Source organism: Urocitellus parryii, chromosome 1 (assembly GCF_045843805.1).
Source record: "Urocitellus parryii isolate mUroPar1 chromosome 1, mUroPar1.hap1, whole genome shotgun sequence".
In the NCBI taxonomy this organism is placed as follows: domain Eukaryota; kingdom Metazoa; phylum Chordata; class Mammalia; order Rodentia; family Sciuridae; genus Urocitellus; species Urocitellus parryii.
The window spans coordinates 193,819,783-193,835,787 of NC_135531.1; the positions used below are offsets into that span (position 1 = coordinate 193,819,783).

At 36.5% G+C, this 16,005-nt stretch overlaps 1 protein-coding gene across 1 annotated transcript in view; it reads left to right on the plus strand.

The window, feature by feature from the left end:
* Nucleotides 1-16,005, plus strand: part of Thsd7b (thrombospondin type 1 domain containing 7B) — a 932,734-nt gene that overhangs the window by 688,691 nt on the left and 228,038 nt on the right. The window contains exon 14 of the mRNA XM_077798343.1: nucleotides 3,741-4,004. Within this exon, the coding sequence (XP_077654469.1) occupies nucleotides 3,741-4,004 (264 nt within the window). The remainder of the gene's footprint in view (nucleotides 1-3,740; nucleotides 4,005-16,005) is intronic.

The window sequence follows — 16,005 nt, forward strand, 5'->3', positions numbered from 1 at the left end:
CATCCCCCTCTCTCGCTCTCTCCCTCTGTCCCCCTCCCTCCCTCCTCCATTTTCTCTTTCTTCCCCCTAAAACTTCTTGTATTCTCAATTACTCAATGAATACTTTCTGTTGATCACTCATGCATGCTAGGCTTTGGCAGTACAATGTGGGAAGAGAGAGGAAGGAACCCAACTTGACAGAGCATATAGACTTACTTGGAGATATGGCAAGCTTTTTACTATACATAATTACCACAGTGTAATATCTGCTATGTCAGCTTTTATATTGGGAACTGCATTCATCTCCTGTCATTGCTATAACAAATTACTGCAGAATTGAAAGCCTAAAACAACACAGATTTATAATTAATTATTTTATACTTCTATAGTTTGAAGTCTGACATGTACTAAGAAAAGATTGTGGCTAGGAGCTGTTCCTTTCTGGAGGTATATTTCCTGTCCTTTTTAAAGCCATTCCTTTCTGGAGTATATTTCCTGTCCTTTTAAGTTTAGAGAGAGACCAAATTCCTTGGCTCATGGTCCCAATCCTCCATCTTCAAAGCTAGTATTACTACCTCTCTGATTACTCTTTCATAGTCATATTCCCTGTGACCACCTTCTCATCCAGGAAGAGTCCTCTGATTTTAATGATTCATGGGTAAGATTGAACTTACCCAAATAGTCCAGAATAATCTCGTAACTCATGGTCTATAATCTTAGTCACATCCAGAAAGTCTGATTTTCCGAATTCAGGGTTACAGGGACTAGAGTGTAGACATCCTTGGACAGCCATTGTTCTGTCTACCACAAACTTACGAAAGTATAGAGGCAAAGAAGTTCCTCAATCCTGATATGTGGAGCTTGTTCAAGGATGACTTTCTGGTTGATTGGGGAGGGGGACTAGGAATGGAATCTAAGGGTGCTCTATCACTTAGCTAGAAATCCTTAGCCCTTGCTACTGTCTTTGTTAAGATTGAGTCTTGGGCTGGGGATGTGGTTCAAGCGGTAGTGTGCTGGTCTGGCATGCGTGCGGCTCGGGTTCAATCCTCAGCACCATATACAAAGATGTTGTGTCTGCTGAAAACTAAAAAATAAATATTAAAATCAATCTCTCTCTCTCTCTCTCTCTCAAAAAAAAAAAAAAAAAAAAAAAGATTGAATCTTGCTAAGTTGCCCAAGCTGGCCTCAAAATTGTGGTTCCCCTGCCTCAGCCTTCCAAATTGCTAAGACTATAAGCAGGAACCACCATGCCCAGCAGGGGTGGCTTTCTGGAAGGAGTAATTTATTAATTGGTATCTGAAGGACAAGTAGGCTAAAAAGGGAGGGTAGAACCTGTGGGCATTTCAGGAGTAAAACATGTAAATGCCACAAGCCAAAAGAGCAATTTCTTAGAACTAAAAGATATTCAATATTGCTACATTGTAACGTGCCAGTGACAGAGTGGTTTACTGCAGGTGGGAGGGAGATACTAATGGCCTATGTAAGCTGGGGCCTTGAAAACCATGGTAAGGAGTCTGGACTTCATTCTATGAACTATAGGAAGTTACTGAAGAGATTTTAGTAGACAAGTGATGTGTGCAGATTTATATCACTGAAAGCTGGCTCTGAGTGCAGTGTGGTAAGCAGAAGAGAGCGAGCCAGGTATAGTGGCAACAGGTTCTTGGAGAAAGTTGCTATAGTGATTTCAGCTAGAGATTTGGAAAGGACTAATATGGGTGGTATTGGTTGGTGTAAAAACCAATCAACCAAATTTAAGAGATCCTTAAATCATTCAAAACATAGTAACTTTTAAATCATTAATTACATGTAAGGATTGCAACAGAATAATAGTGTGGCATTTCTGTTTCTACTTAGTCATACTGGGAAATGCAGAAGGAAAGAAAAAGACTGTGGTGTGAAATGAAAATGAAGAGTGGTGGATTTTGTCACATAACATTCAGTTGGTCCTTGAAAGCATATGAAAGAAACCTGTGAGGAAGATATTCATTTGGAACTTAAGAGATATAGATGCTCATTAAATCTCTTTAGTTAGCATAAAGTTGTAGGCTCAGAAGAGAAGAGACCCTAGCTGGTCCCTTGAGGAACTTCATCAGTTAAGAGAGACACACAAAGAGAAAAGTTATCAGATAAAAAAAAAAAATCAATAAAAAATGTAGCTAGAGAGATGGTGAGGATTTGGGGTAAGGCTAAAAGTATATTATGATGAAACTTTGGAAGGCCATTTTGAAAGTATAGTCAAAATCAACGCTGAATTTTCATTGATCAAGTCTGAAAGATAAGGAATTGTTTCCTGTGGCACTTTTGTTCGCCACTTTGGAAAGAGTAGTTTTAAGACAATGACAGATTCAGAATATAAGGTTAAGTGGAAGAAGAACAGAGTGGATATTGAAGACATGGAGACTGGGAGTTTGAGAGAAGTACTTTATGGAAGACATGGAGACTGGGAGTTTGAGAGAAGTACTGTATGGAAGTTTGTGAAGAGTATAGATTCGGGCATGCTACTTGCTGATAGCAAGGAACTAATCACTACTGACTTTTATCTCTCTCAACCAGTAATTTCTCATGGCTGTACTATAATTCTCAAGCTTATTCTAAATGTTCCTAATGATAGAGGCAACTGGATACATCAACTCAAAGGGATAGAGTGATAAATTATGCTATTACCTGATGAACTTCAGGTCTGACAGGATTTTTTTTTCATATGAACATAAGCATCATGGCAGACCATAGAATCCATTATCCAGCTAACACCTACAGAATTATGTGTGATGCAAACCATCTGACTGTGAGGAAGTAACTCATGCATCAACTTGTAGCAGGCATTTATAAAACATATAGAGATTGGGAATTGACCAATAAAACTGCTTACATTTTTTTTTCATATAACCCAGGATGACTCTAGCTAATGGCTCATTAGTGAGAAAACAAAGTATAGAATTATGGAAAATTTTTAGTAATCTAGAGGAAGTGTGTTGGCAACATAGTTGAATCAAGTTACAGCTTGAATCAGAATCCATTTAACATGATTATCAAGTATTCATAGCTGAGAAAAAATACTGTATTATCATTATTCAAATTCAGGGTAATATCTCAAAGGTCCATCAAAGTCAACTGGTAAGGTAAACTCATATTCTAGAATACTTAAGTTAAATGGATCTCTCAGGATGGACATTATAGCTGTTTTTCAGATTATCCAACATCTTTTGACCATTTATTTAAATTTATTGTTTGTGTCAACATTGAGCTATATGCTAGCAGGAGCCAAAATGAGCTCAGTTTGGTCCATCATAGCTGAAATGATCCCTACGCTCATTTTAAGATCCAGTTTTAAAAACTTACTTGTAAGAAAAGAAAAAAAAAGAGATTTAGTACTTGAAATCTTTTGTTTCACAGCAACCATTATTTTCTAGGAGAATACACATAAGGTTAATCAATTTGTTATTATAAATAGAATACAGAGAGTACAATATTAAATAAATTCATAAGAAATTTTTCTAGTACTTGAGTCACTGTGTAAAACACCTAAGCATTTTGTACTGTATTCCCACAAGAAATTATTTTTATCTTCAAATTAACTTGAGTTTTCCAGTTGCCTTTGGAGTTTCTCCCTTGTCCTAGGATTTATTTTCAAGCCAAAAGAAAAAGAAAATCTATCAGAATTGAGGTTTAATATTCTGAGACTTGTAAATGCAAAAATATGAGTGACTCTTAACAAAACAGCTTATATGAAATTAATGCATCAATGTCTCTTGTTGGAACAGGGAAAAGCAGAAAGAAGGAGAAGTGCCAGGATGCTCACCTGTACCCTCTAGTGGAAGCAGAGCTCTGTCCTTGTGATGTATTTATATCCCAACCTTATGGAAACTGGTCAGATTGCATTCTTCCAGAAGATAAAAGGGAGCCCCAGCGAGGACTGCGGATACATGGAGAGAGCAAAGAGTGTGGAGAAGGCATGCGCTTTCGAGCAATCGCCTGCTCTGATAAAAATGGAAGGCCTGTTGACCCCTCGTACTGCAGCAGCTCTGGTAAGGAGATGGATGAGGAGTAACAGATGAGAACAGTGTCACACAGCTCAGGAGGTTTGTCCAAGGTCTAGAATTTGTAGCTCTGTCTTTCCATTGTTTTTCATTCTTCTTTGTCAGTAGCACACTTCCACTCATGAAATACACACATATGAAATGCATGCACCCATATCTCAGTGATTGCACCATGATGATTTGGGATGTTTGACTCTTCACTCTGTGCTTCACCTTGGTCTCTTGGCCACTGGTTCACTAAGGGTAAGCACAGTTGTTCTACTTAACCCAGAAAAAACAAAACTCAGGACAAATGAATATATTTTATGGTATTTGGGTTGGGGGGACTCTGACCTGCTATATGGAAGGCATTAGACCTTGGATTTCTTCTGATATATTTGATAAAATATCAATGTGAAAAGTTTATTTTAACTCTTTCACAATAGAAGGTATAAATACACCCAAGTGAATAGTACAAAATGATGGAAATGAGATGAGGCATTCTTGGAAAATGTGAGCTATAAATCAGAAAGCTGCCTCTTTTTAAAGATTCCTCAAGGGAATTTGAAATATATCTGTGAATGGAGAGGGAATGAAAGTTAAGTAGGGAAAGGGTGAGAGGTGGTAGAGGAAGCTGAGACTCATCACTAACATGTTGCTGATGAATGTCCTGCTCCATTTTTCTTTTTATTATTACCTTTTATTTTTAAGACTAACTAAGTTAGGAATAAAAGAGGAAAGAGATCATTTGTGTTGTAGTGGGAAATTATGTAGACAAATATATAACTTTGGTCTTAGCTATGACGGTCTTAGTCCTAAAATGCTTTCTCGGTAGTACTAAAAATGACAAACTGAGTTCAGTTCTAATGTTCCAGTCAGATAAATGGTAGTTCTTCTTTATAGTCAGTGTACTCGTTCATCTTTGTTTAAGCCATACCCATATCAGAATGATATTAGCCAAACTAAATTGTTATATTGTGTACATGTACAAATATGTAGCTACAAATTTCACCATTATGTACAAGTATAATGCACCAACAAAAATTTTCATAAAAAGACATACCCATATTATTATATGAATGCAATTTAAGGTTTAATGATTCTTTAAATTAGTGTCATTGTTGCCCTATTTCTACTGTCCTGGTTAGTCTACAGAATTTTTGTAAGTGATTTGACTTTCAGAAACATTGAACACCTCATAAACAGGAAATACACTCCTTTTAAGGAAATCAAAGCTGGTGACTTTACTCTGTTTTTTAGCTTTTATGTGCATATTGATATGTTTATTCATTCATTTGATCAGAACCTATATGCCAAACACCTGCTATGAACCTGATCTCTGTAACTTGGGTTACAGTCTTAGAATTATAAATTAGGGACCTGTGGAGCTTATTGAATAGTGAGGGGTTGAAATAAAACAAATGTATAAAAAAATCTTAAGGTTTTATGAGTTATGATGATATTGAATAAAAAAGTCTTTAGATAAACTTTAGGGAAATCCTTACTTAAATGGCATAAATCTGAGATGTAAAGGGTGAGGAGGAGGTAGCCATGGGAAAAATACATAATAAGTTAAGGTCATTTCAGTTAGAGGGATAACTATAACACAAAAGGCAAGAAAGATGCTCTGGTTTAAAAAAAAAAGACAAAAACAGAATCCTGTGACTATAAAGAATGAACAGAGAAGTGAGGTTTAAGGTCTAGGAAGAATCTGAGTCAAACCAAGGAGTTACAATCTAATTCAAGTACAGTTGTCATCTGGGAAGTGGAGTGGGTGATGTAATCCCATTTATGTTTTTAAAAGATCACTTGTAGGGTTGGGGTTGTGGCTCAGTGGTAGAGCTCTTGCCTAGCATGTGTAAGGCACTGAGTTTGATCCTAAGCACTACATAAAAACAAATAAGTAAGTAAGTAAATAAATAAATAAAGGTTCCATCCCTCTATGTATATTTTTAAAAAATCACTTTTAACTACTTTCTGGAGAATGACAAGGAAGTCATTGGGAGATTCCTGCAGTTACGGTAAGGCATTGTGGTAGGTTAGAATACCATGGTGGCAATCAAGATTTGGAGACCTGGCTTGAAGATATGGTCTAAAGATAGAATTGATAAATTGACAAGATTATTCCAAATGCAAATCACCTTTTTATAAGTCATCTTTCATTTGTTTCTAATTTTCCATGGATTTGAATGTGTGTGTCTTAATTTTGAAAAAAAATTCAGGTTATAAATGAAAATATCTTCAGGGAAGAAGAGATAGTTATAATCCGCCAATTTGCAGTACAATAGAAAAAGCTATTAGAGAATTCTAAAAGATTTTCACCAAATGACAATAGTTCTTTAATCAAAATTTACTTTAGAGTCATAACTTTTATGGTATTTGTGTCAAGATGCTTTTATAGCATATCTTTTCAAAAATGGATTTTCTAAAAGCGTGAATGAAAACATTGTTGTCTCACCTGTGGGGATGTGACACATTCCTATTGATCAATGAAAGAAAATTTTAATGGTAACTAATACATGGTATTTCTACGAGTTAAATATTGTGTATCAAGAATTATATGTTCATCTTAGACAAACTGAGGCACAGAGTAGTGACCCTAGTCTGATTCTTTCAGTTGAATTGTACATGCTTTGCCTTTTAAAGCTCTTACATGGACTTTGTCTTCCATTTGCATTTGGAAGACATCCATGGGATTCCCCAGGATGATATCAGGCAAACTTCCCCAGGAGGACAGTTATTCCTCACTCTCAGGTGTCTTACACATTCCATCTGGCACATTTGGCTATGGAACAGAACCTCAAAATTATGAATCATCCATCCATTATAATCATACAGATAATTGAAATCCAGGTAATTATAGCCAAGTCTGTTTATCCTTAAGAAAATCACTGTGGGGACAAATATTAAAATTACTTTATTTAGAAAAAAACCCTTAAAAGTGAAGTTTGTATCTATTTCTGTCATCTACTGTGGATAGCTAATGAACCACACCACTGACTGATGACAAAGTGCATGGCATATTTCCCACCTTTTGTTGGCTGGGGACTACCTCATTTGGGCAGCAAAATAACAGGTGCCTACAATAAGGTACTTGAGGTGAGTTACTTCCAATTATGTTTCTTACTGCAGAGTTTTGCCAAAGAATGAGACACACAGCACCATATGCCCCAATTCACTACATTCTTGTCTCTCTCCTTTCATCCATGTTTTAGCTCATCTCTTCATTTCCCCCTTACCAGTCTTTATTCTATTTCTTGGTATTTACTGACATATTCTGTACTTATTTTTTAATTATTCATTATCAGTAATAAATAGTGATAATACATGATAGTAAATGCAGGACTGAATTATTAGTTCTTAATATTTTTTTACCTCCTAGCTATCTCTCAAGCTTTTCCTTTTCTCTTGCTATTATTGGTATCTATTGGTAGTAAATGATATATTTTTCTGTCTTGACTCAGTCACCTAATATCTATCCTGCAAATAGCCAACAATCATCATACTAAAATGCAAATGGGACCATGTCACTGGCCTGTTTGCCATCTTCATCTGTCTCCACTTTTCATACCTACTCCTTAGTGGGATTTTAGGAGCTCCCAAGGGTACATAGTTGAGCTGACATGCCACTTCTTTCTCAAGATCTTCATATGTGGGTCAGATCAGGTGCTTTCTATTTCAGAAAGCATTTCCTCTTCTTCTCTTTTGCTTCTCATTAGGACTATATTTAGCTTTATTTTTTAGAAATTCTCTCTATATATGTCTATTTCTCTTACTAAATTTGGAGCTCATTGGAGTTCAGGACAGAACCATGTTTATTTTTCCGTCCCTACTACCTAATATAATGTCTTGTTTCTCCAAGGCCCTCAGCAGGTGTTGGCTGAGTGAATAAAAGGACTATTTTAGACACAGTGACTCCTCAATACATATGACTATATAAAAGTTTTGAAGTGCATATATATATGTGCTTGTGTGTGATTGTGAGTGTTAAAATTCTTTTTTGGTAGAATAGCTGTGTATAAGAAAAGCAGATCTATAGAGAAGTCAGTCAAGCAATATGTGGTTAGACAAACAGTACAGAAAATCTGGCTCTGTTTTACCCTTTTTATATGGTGTGGGATTAAAGGAAATAAATTGCATTGCTACAAGTGGATAAATAATATATCTTTTTTAAAATGGATGAATACAGGAAAACCCATACTCCAAAAACCCAGTGTTAACTATGTGAATAAACTTTAGTTCATCAAATAGTAAATGAAATGTAATTTGTATTATACCAAATTCCAGATAAATTATGATTGGCTTTGATAGGTAATTAATTATACTCATAAATATTTCAACCAGAAATAACTTATCATTTGCTGCTTAACTTTATTATAATTTAATGTCATACATAAGGTGGTGTGGATAGTAGACATCAAAATCATCACCATCATCATCATTGAAGAATCTCTTATTTGGGTATAGTGGAGAGTGTTTGAATAGCATGTTTGAGGCTCTGAGTTCAATCACCAGTACTAGAAAACAAATAAAAATCAGGGGAAAATCTCTTCGTGATTTAAAGAACAATATAGGTTACATATTTGCAATCCATGGGAAATGGGAAATATTAAAACATTAGTAAGTTTGTATCATCTGTGTGTTAATTTTGTATAATTGAACTATTTCATTTATAGCTACATATGAACAGATTTATTTGGGTTGGGCTACACAGGGAAAACATGTTCAGGGACTGCAAATTCCATGTTTCTTGAGATAGGTGATTAAGAAATTATTTTATAAAGTACTTTGGCAAAGATTTGTGGACACCAAAGAAGAGACAAACTTTTTAAACTATTGGGAGCTCTCCTCATCAATCAATCACCCAGCTGTGACCAGATGATTAGAAATCACCCTCTCTTGCAGAAAGAGAAATGTTTTAGTCATAAATGGCTTTGCTAAATGACCTGTTTACCTAATCCTATATACTCTTATGTTTTCTAAGATGCTGAAAATCTCTTCAAATCACCACTCAAGTAGGAATAATCATGCCTGGGTCAAGAAAACATAAATTTGAACGATGAAGAATATTTTTCACATTGATATTTTGCCTTTTATGTTTTTTTTTGTTTTAACATGATTTTAATATGATTTTTAAGTGAAATTTATATAATATTGCTACTTTAGGGGTGCTTTTCTTTTCCATTTTTCTCCACCCCTCCCCCCTCCCTTTGCTTGCCTTCAGGCTGCTTATTGCTCCAAAGCCGATATTTGGAAAATGAGAGTTGGTAGGAAAAATTCAGGTTTGTTCAAAGGCTGGCACCTTGGAAGAGGGAGGGGGCTGTTTTCCTCAAAACTCCATCTTGGAGGACTCAGGGGCACAAAAGGTCTTCACAAGAGAGGAAAGAGGAGCAGGGCAAGAAGGCTGCATGCTAAGCAGAACTTTCAATGTCCAGGGTATACTATCTCCTTTTACTTCTCCAGATCATTCCAAAGGACCTTAACCTCCTAGAGCTAGTTCTTTTCTTTCTTTTCAGACAGGCATATCACTTTTCCACAAGTTAAATCTCACAGCAGTTTTCATGCTTTATCTTAGTTTATGTACAAGACTAAAAGAAAAAAGAGGGGCCTTACATATTTTATTATTATCTGAGGGTCTCCAGATAGTCTCAGTTCTATAAATCTAAAGAAAGATTATTTAGCAATTAACATCCTAAGTCATGTTAGGTATTATTATCAATACCTAACATTAGGTAATAATACTATATTATATTAGGTAATGATATTCAGTGGAGCTTCTTTTTATAATTAAGAATTCCACATAAAAGGGACATAGTCCTTGCAAAAGGATTGGAGGGGGGAGTCTTGTGGAAGGGCAAAGGGGGGGGGATGGAAGTAATCCTGTCAAAGACAATTCCCAAGGAACAGTCACAGTTACTCTTAGATTTGTGTAGATTTTCTGCAGTGGCTGACTGGTTTGGATGTGAGATGTCTCCCTCATATGTATTTCTGCACATTCAGTAATAGTCAGAGGTGAAGTCATTGAATTCTGAGAACTGCAACTTGATCAGTCTATCCTAGTTTGAATGGACTGACTTGGTGGTGGTGGTGGGCAGGTGGTGCAGGGCTAGAGGAGTAAGTCACTGGGGTGTGCCCTGGAAGGGTTCACCTTCTCTGTCAGCTCTTCCTCCCACCCTCTGCTTTCTGATCCTGCCATGAGGGGAACAGCTTTCTTCTGGGCCTTTGAAGTCAGACATCCATGGACTGAGATCTCTGAAACCATGAGCTCCAAATAAGGTTTTCCTCCTGTTGTTCTTGTTATGCATTTTGGTAAAATCAGCAAAAATCAATCAATCAATCAATCAATCAGTCAATCACACACCTACTGTCCTCATCAGCATTTCTTCCTGCTACCCTTTCTCCCATTCCTGTAAAAGGAACCTTTCCAAAAGGCAAATATGTTTATCAGTCTCATAGATTTTAAACTCTCAGTAGCAACACTAGCAACTCATTATCCAGACCCATTAGCAAGATTTTACTCTTTTGAACCCCTGAAGTCTCATTGTTCATCTACCTCCATTGAACTCCAGCAGTCTCTAGTTGTTGCATATCTTAATACATAACAGTCAATTTCCCCATACTGTGAATTTAATCATCTCCACCCACAATCTAATTTCTAGTGGATTCCTAATATTCTTTTTGGCTTTCCATTAGAATTGTTAGTTACCCTCTCTGAAAAACCATAGGTGATCTTACCAGGCAGCTTTTCCCCAACCACTAAAACCTACTAAGAGCTAGGCATATCGGCTTTATTCTTTTCCACAAAATACATATCTCTAATCTCAGAGCTTTCCTTCTTACCAGCCTTATTGATAGATTGATAGCTCATTCCTCCACAGAGGACTGTGTACTCTAGAAGGAGGTATTGTGGCTATTCATCACTCTACCATTTCAAACACAGGCAAAGTGTCTGCTAAAGCTAAGCACTAGCTTTTTTTTTTTTTTATAGTACTAGGAATTGAGCCTAAGGCCTTGAATATTTTAGGCAAGTGCTCTACCATTAAGCTACATCTGCAGTCCATTTTCTTTTATTCTTGAGACAAGGTGTCACTAAATTGCCCAAGCTGGCCTTGAACTTGCAATCCTCCTGCTTTGGTCTCTCGAGTACAAGTATGTGCCACCAGGCTTGTCAACACTATATTTTGGTTTGGGCTAGGCAGAGTATTTTGATACTACACCAAAAGCATTGGCAAAAAATGAAAACATAAATTAGATTTCATCAAAATTAAAAAGTTATGTGTTCCAAGGGACCCTATGAAGACTGGATGGAAATGGAGACCAGCATTATTCTGACACCAATACAGAAATGTACACTACAAGAAAAGAAAATTATAGGTCAATATTTCTGATGAACATAGATTCATAAATCCTCAACAAAATACTAACAGACCAATTTTAATAGCACCTCAAAAAGATCATATACCATGATCCAGTGGGATGTATCCCTGTAATGCAAGGATGTTTCAATATACACAAATTAATCAGTGTGAGACACCACATTAACAGAATGAAGATAAAAATCATGACGATCTCAAGAGACAGAAAAAGAATTTGACAAAACTCAACATCCTTCATGACACAAACTCTAAAAATATTAACTATGGAAAGAATGAACTCAATACAATAAAGGGCATTATACAAGCCCACAGCTATCATGATACTCAGTGGTGAAAAATCAACATATAAAAATCATTGTGGGGCTGGGGACGTGGCTCAAGCGGTAGCGCACTCATCTGGCATGCACAGGGCGCTGGGTTCGATCCTCAGCACCACATAAAAATAAGATAAAGATGTTGTGTCCACCGAAAACTAAAAAATAAATATTAAAAAATTATCTCTCCCCCCGCCTGCAAAAAAAAAAAAAAAAAAAATCATTGTTTCCAGGCATAGTGGCAAACATCTGTAATCCCAGGGACTTGGGAGGCTGAGGCAGGAGCATTGCAAGTTCAAAGCCAGCTTTAGCAACTTAATGAGGCTCTAAGCATCTCAGTCAGACCCCATCCTCTAAATAAAATATTAAAAAAGGGCTGGGGATGTGGCTCAGTGGTTAAAAACCTATGGGTTCAATCCCAGATACCCCTCCCCCACCTAAAAAAAAAAACAGTTGTTACCTACATACAAAAAAAAAAAACTGAATTAAGGAAACAATCTGTTTACAGCAGCAGATAAAGTTAATTTAAATTAATAGTAATAAATTTTAAAGTTAAGTAAGAGATCTTTACAATTGAATCTATAAAACATTAATGAAAGAAATTGAAGATAACACAGTAAATGAAAGGATATCCTACATTCAAGGATTAGAAGAACCAACTTTGTCAAAGTGCCCGTACTACCCAAAGTGGTTTACAGATTTGATGCAACTGCTATCAAAATTCCAGTAACACTTTTCATAACAAAAGTAATCAAACCAGTAGGGTATCAGCCTAAAAACAGATATATCAACCTTTGTACCAAAATGGAAAGCTCAGAAATAAACCTACACATATATACTGTTCTAATCTTCCACAAAGGTGCCAAGAATATACAGTGGATTAAAAAAAAAGAAAGAAAAAAAAAGGTCTCTTCAGTAAATAGTGTTGGAGTGTTGGGTAAACCAGATATCCACATGCAGAACAAGAGTGAATTCTTATCTTACATCATACAAAGAAATAAACTCATAGTAGATTAAAGATTTGAACATTGGATCTGAAACATAAAACTTTTTTTTATTTAATTGATTTTATTTTTTAAATACATGAAAGCAGAATGCATTACAATTCTTATTACACATATAGAGCACAGTTTTTCATGTCTTTGTATATAAAGTATGTTCATGCCAACTCATTTCTTTATACATGTACTTTGTTATTTTTTTGCATTAAAATTCTTATTATACATATATACCACAATTTTTCATATTTCTGTTTGTTTATAAAGTAGGTTGACACCCAATTCGTATCTTCATACATGTACTTTGGATAATGATGTCTATCACATTCCACCATCCTTGCTAATCCCCTGCCTCTTCCCTTTCCCTCCCTCCTCTCTTCACTATCTAGACTTCATCTATTCCTCTCATGCTCCCCCTCCCTACCCCACTATGAGTTAGCCTACTTATATCAGAGAAAAACATTTGGCATTTGTTTTTTGGGGATTGGCTAACTTCACTTAGCATTATCTTCTCCAACGCCATCCATTTACCTGCAAATGCCATGATTTTATTTCATTGTATATATGCCACATTTTTTTTTATCCATTCATCCACTGAAGGGAATGTAGGTTGGCTCCACAGTTGAGCTATTGTGAATTGTGCTGCTATAAACACTGATATGGCAGTGTCCCTGTACTATGCTGTTTTTAAGTCCTTTGGATATAGTCCAAGGAGACGGATAGCTAGGTCAAATGGTGGTTCCATTCCCAGATTTCCAAGGAATCTCTATACTGCTTTTCATATTGGCTGCACCAATTTGCAATCCCACCAGCAATGTATGAGTGTACCTTTTCCCCCACATCCTCGCCAACACCTATTGTTGTTTGTCCTCATGATAGCTGCCATTCTTTTTTTTTTTTATTTTTTTATTGGTCGTTCATAACATTACATAGTTCTTAATACATCATATTACATGGTTTGATTCAAGTGGATTATGAACTCCCACTTTTACCCTGTATACAAATTGCTGTATCACATCAGTTTCCCTTCCATTGATTGACATATTGCCTTTCTAGTGTCTGATGTATTCTGCTGTCTGTCCTATTCTCTACTATCCCCCCTCCCCTCCCCTCCCCTCCCCTCCCCTTTTCTCTCTCTACCCCTTCTACTGTAAATCATTTCTTCCATTTGTATTATCTTGTCTTACCCCTCCTTTCCTCTTATATGACATTTTGTATAACCCTGAGGATTGCCTTCCATTTCCATGCAATTTCCCTTCTCACTCCCTTTCCCTCCCACCTCTCATCCCTGTTTAATGTAAATCTTCTTCTCAAGCTCTTCGTCCCTACCCTGTCCTTGTTTACTCCCCTTATATCAAAGGAGTCATTTGGTATTTGTTTTTTAAAGATTGACTAGCTTCACTTAGCATAATCTGCTCTAATGCCATCCATTTCCCTCCAAATTCTATGATTTTGTCATTTTTTAATGCAGAGTAATACTCCATAGTGTATAAATGCCACATTTTTTTTTATCCATTCATCTATTGAAGGGCATCTAGGCTGGTTCCACAGTCTTGCTATCGTGAATTGAGCTGCTATGAACATCGATGTAGCAGTGTCCCTGTAGCATGCTCTTGTTAGGGCTTTAGGGAATAGACCGAGAAGGGGAATAGCTGGGTCAAATGGTGGTTCCATTCCCAGCTTTCCGAGAAATCTCCATACTGCTTTCCAAATTGGCTGCACCATTTTGCAGTCCCACCAGCAATGAACAAGAGTGCCCTTTTCCCCGCATCCTCTCCAGCACTTATTGTTGTTTGACTTCCTAATGGCTGCCAGTCTTACTGGAGTGAGATGGTATCTTAGGGTAGTTTTGATTTGCATTTCTCTGACTGCTAGAGATGGTGAGCATTTTTTCATGTACTTGTTGATTGATTGTATGTCCTCCTCTGAGAAGTGTCTGTTCAGGTCCTTGGCCCATTTATTGATTGGGTTATTTGTTATCTTATTATCTAATTTTTTGAGTTCTTTGTATATTCTGGTTATTAGGGCTGATAGCTGCCATTCTGACTAGAGTGAGATGATATCTTATAGTGGTTTTGACTTGCATTTCTCTGATTGCTAGAGATGATGAACTTTTTTTTTATATATTTGTTGATGATTTTATGTTCTCTTCTGAGAAGTGTCTGTTTAGGTCCTTGGCCCATTTGTTGATTGGGTTATTTGGTTTTTTTTTTGGTGTGTGTGTGTGTGCTTAGATTTTTTAATTCTTTATGATCTCTCTGATGTGTGAGGGGTAAAAATTTGCTCCCAGGATGTAGGCTCTCTGTTCACCTCACAGATTGAAACATAAAACTTCTACAAGAAAACAAAGGGGAAAAATCTCTGTGAAATTTGTCTTTTTAAAATTTTTTGGATATGACACCAAGAGCAAGGTGACAAGGGCAAAAATATACACACACATGCACACACACGTATGTTCACACTTATCTAAATTATTGGCACTAGGGATTTGGACTCAAAGTATTTTCTGGGAAATTTTTTATGATAAAAAATAGATTTGTTACTTAATTGAAATGTGGACTATATGTGAAGAGAAATATGAAAATAGTGTCTCTTTCTCTCCTTTTTTTCAGTACTAGGGATTGAACCTAGGGCCTCAAGCATCCTAGGTAATTGCTCAACCACATCTCCAGCCCTTTACATTTCATTTTTGATACAAGGTCTTACTAAGTTTCTGAGGCTGGCCTTGAACATGTGATTCTTCTGCTTCAGTCTTATGAGTAGCTGGGATTACAGGTGTGCTTCACAGTGCCTGGTTTTGATCTGAGTCTTGCAGGAAGGAAGTGGGAATTGTGGTTTAATAACACAGACTATCACAAGTGTGAGTAGGATATACAGAGAAGACGAGGTAGGGAATTGACTTGGATAGGAGCTCATACATTGAACAGACTTCACTATTCAAGGCAGTTTTATTTTTCCTCTACTTGAGTAACATTTGAACTCATTTTTAAGGGACTAATTTCTAACATAGCTTTACTGTTATCTACTAATCAAGGTTATGATAAAATTTCTTTCAGTGTGTATCAACATAAAGCTAAGCATAGCTTCCTTGTGATTCTATGACGTAAGCTACGTAAGCTGAAATATACACAGAATTTTAAATTATAAAACTTAAAATTTACTCCCCTCCGAGAAATAGCTGCTGTTGCCAACCCAACTCAACTTTAGGCCAGTGATTCTCAGCATTTTTTACTCTGGTGACACACTTACCCAGTAACCTTTACCTAGAAGACATCCTAAGGGCTGCCCCCTGGGTACACTCAAGACCTTCAGGAGCCTTTGC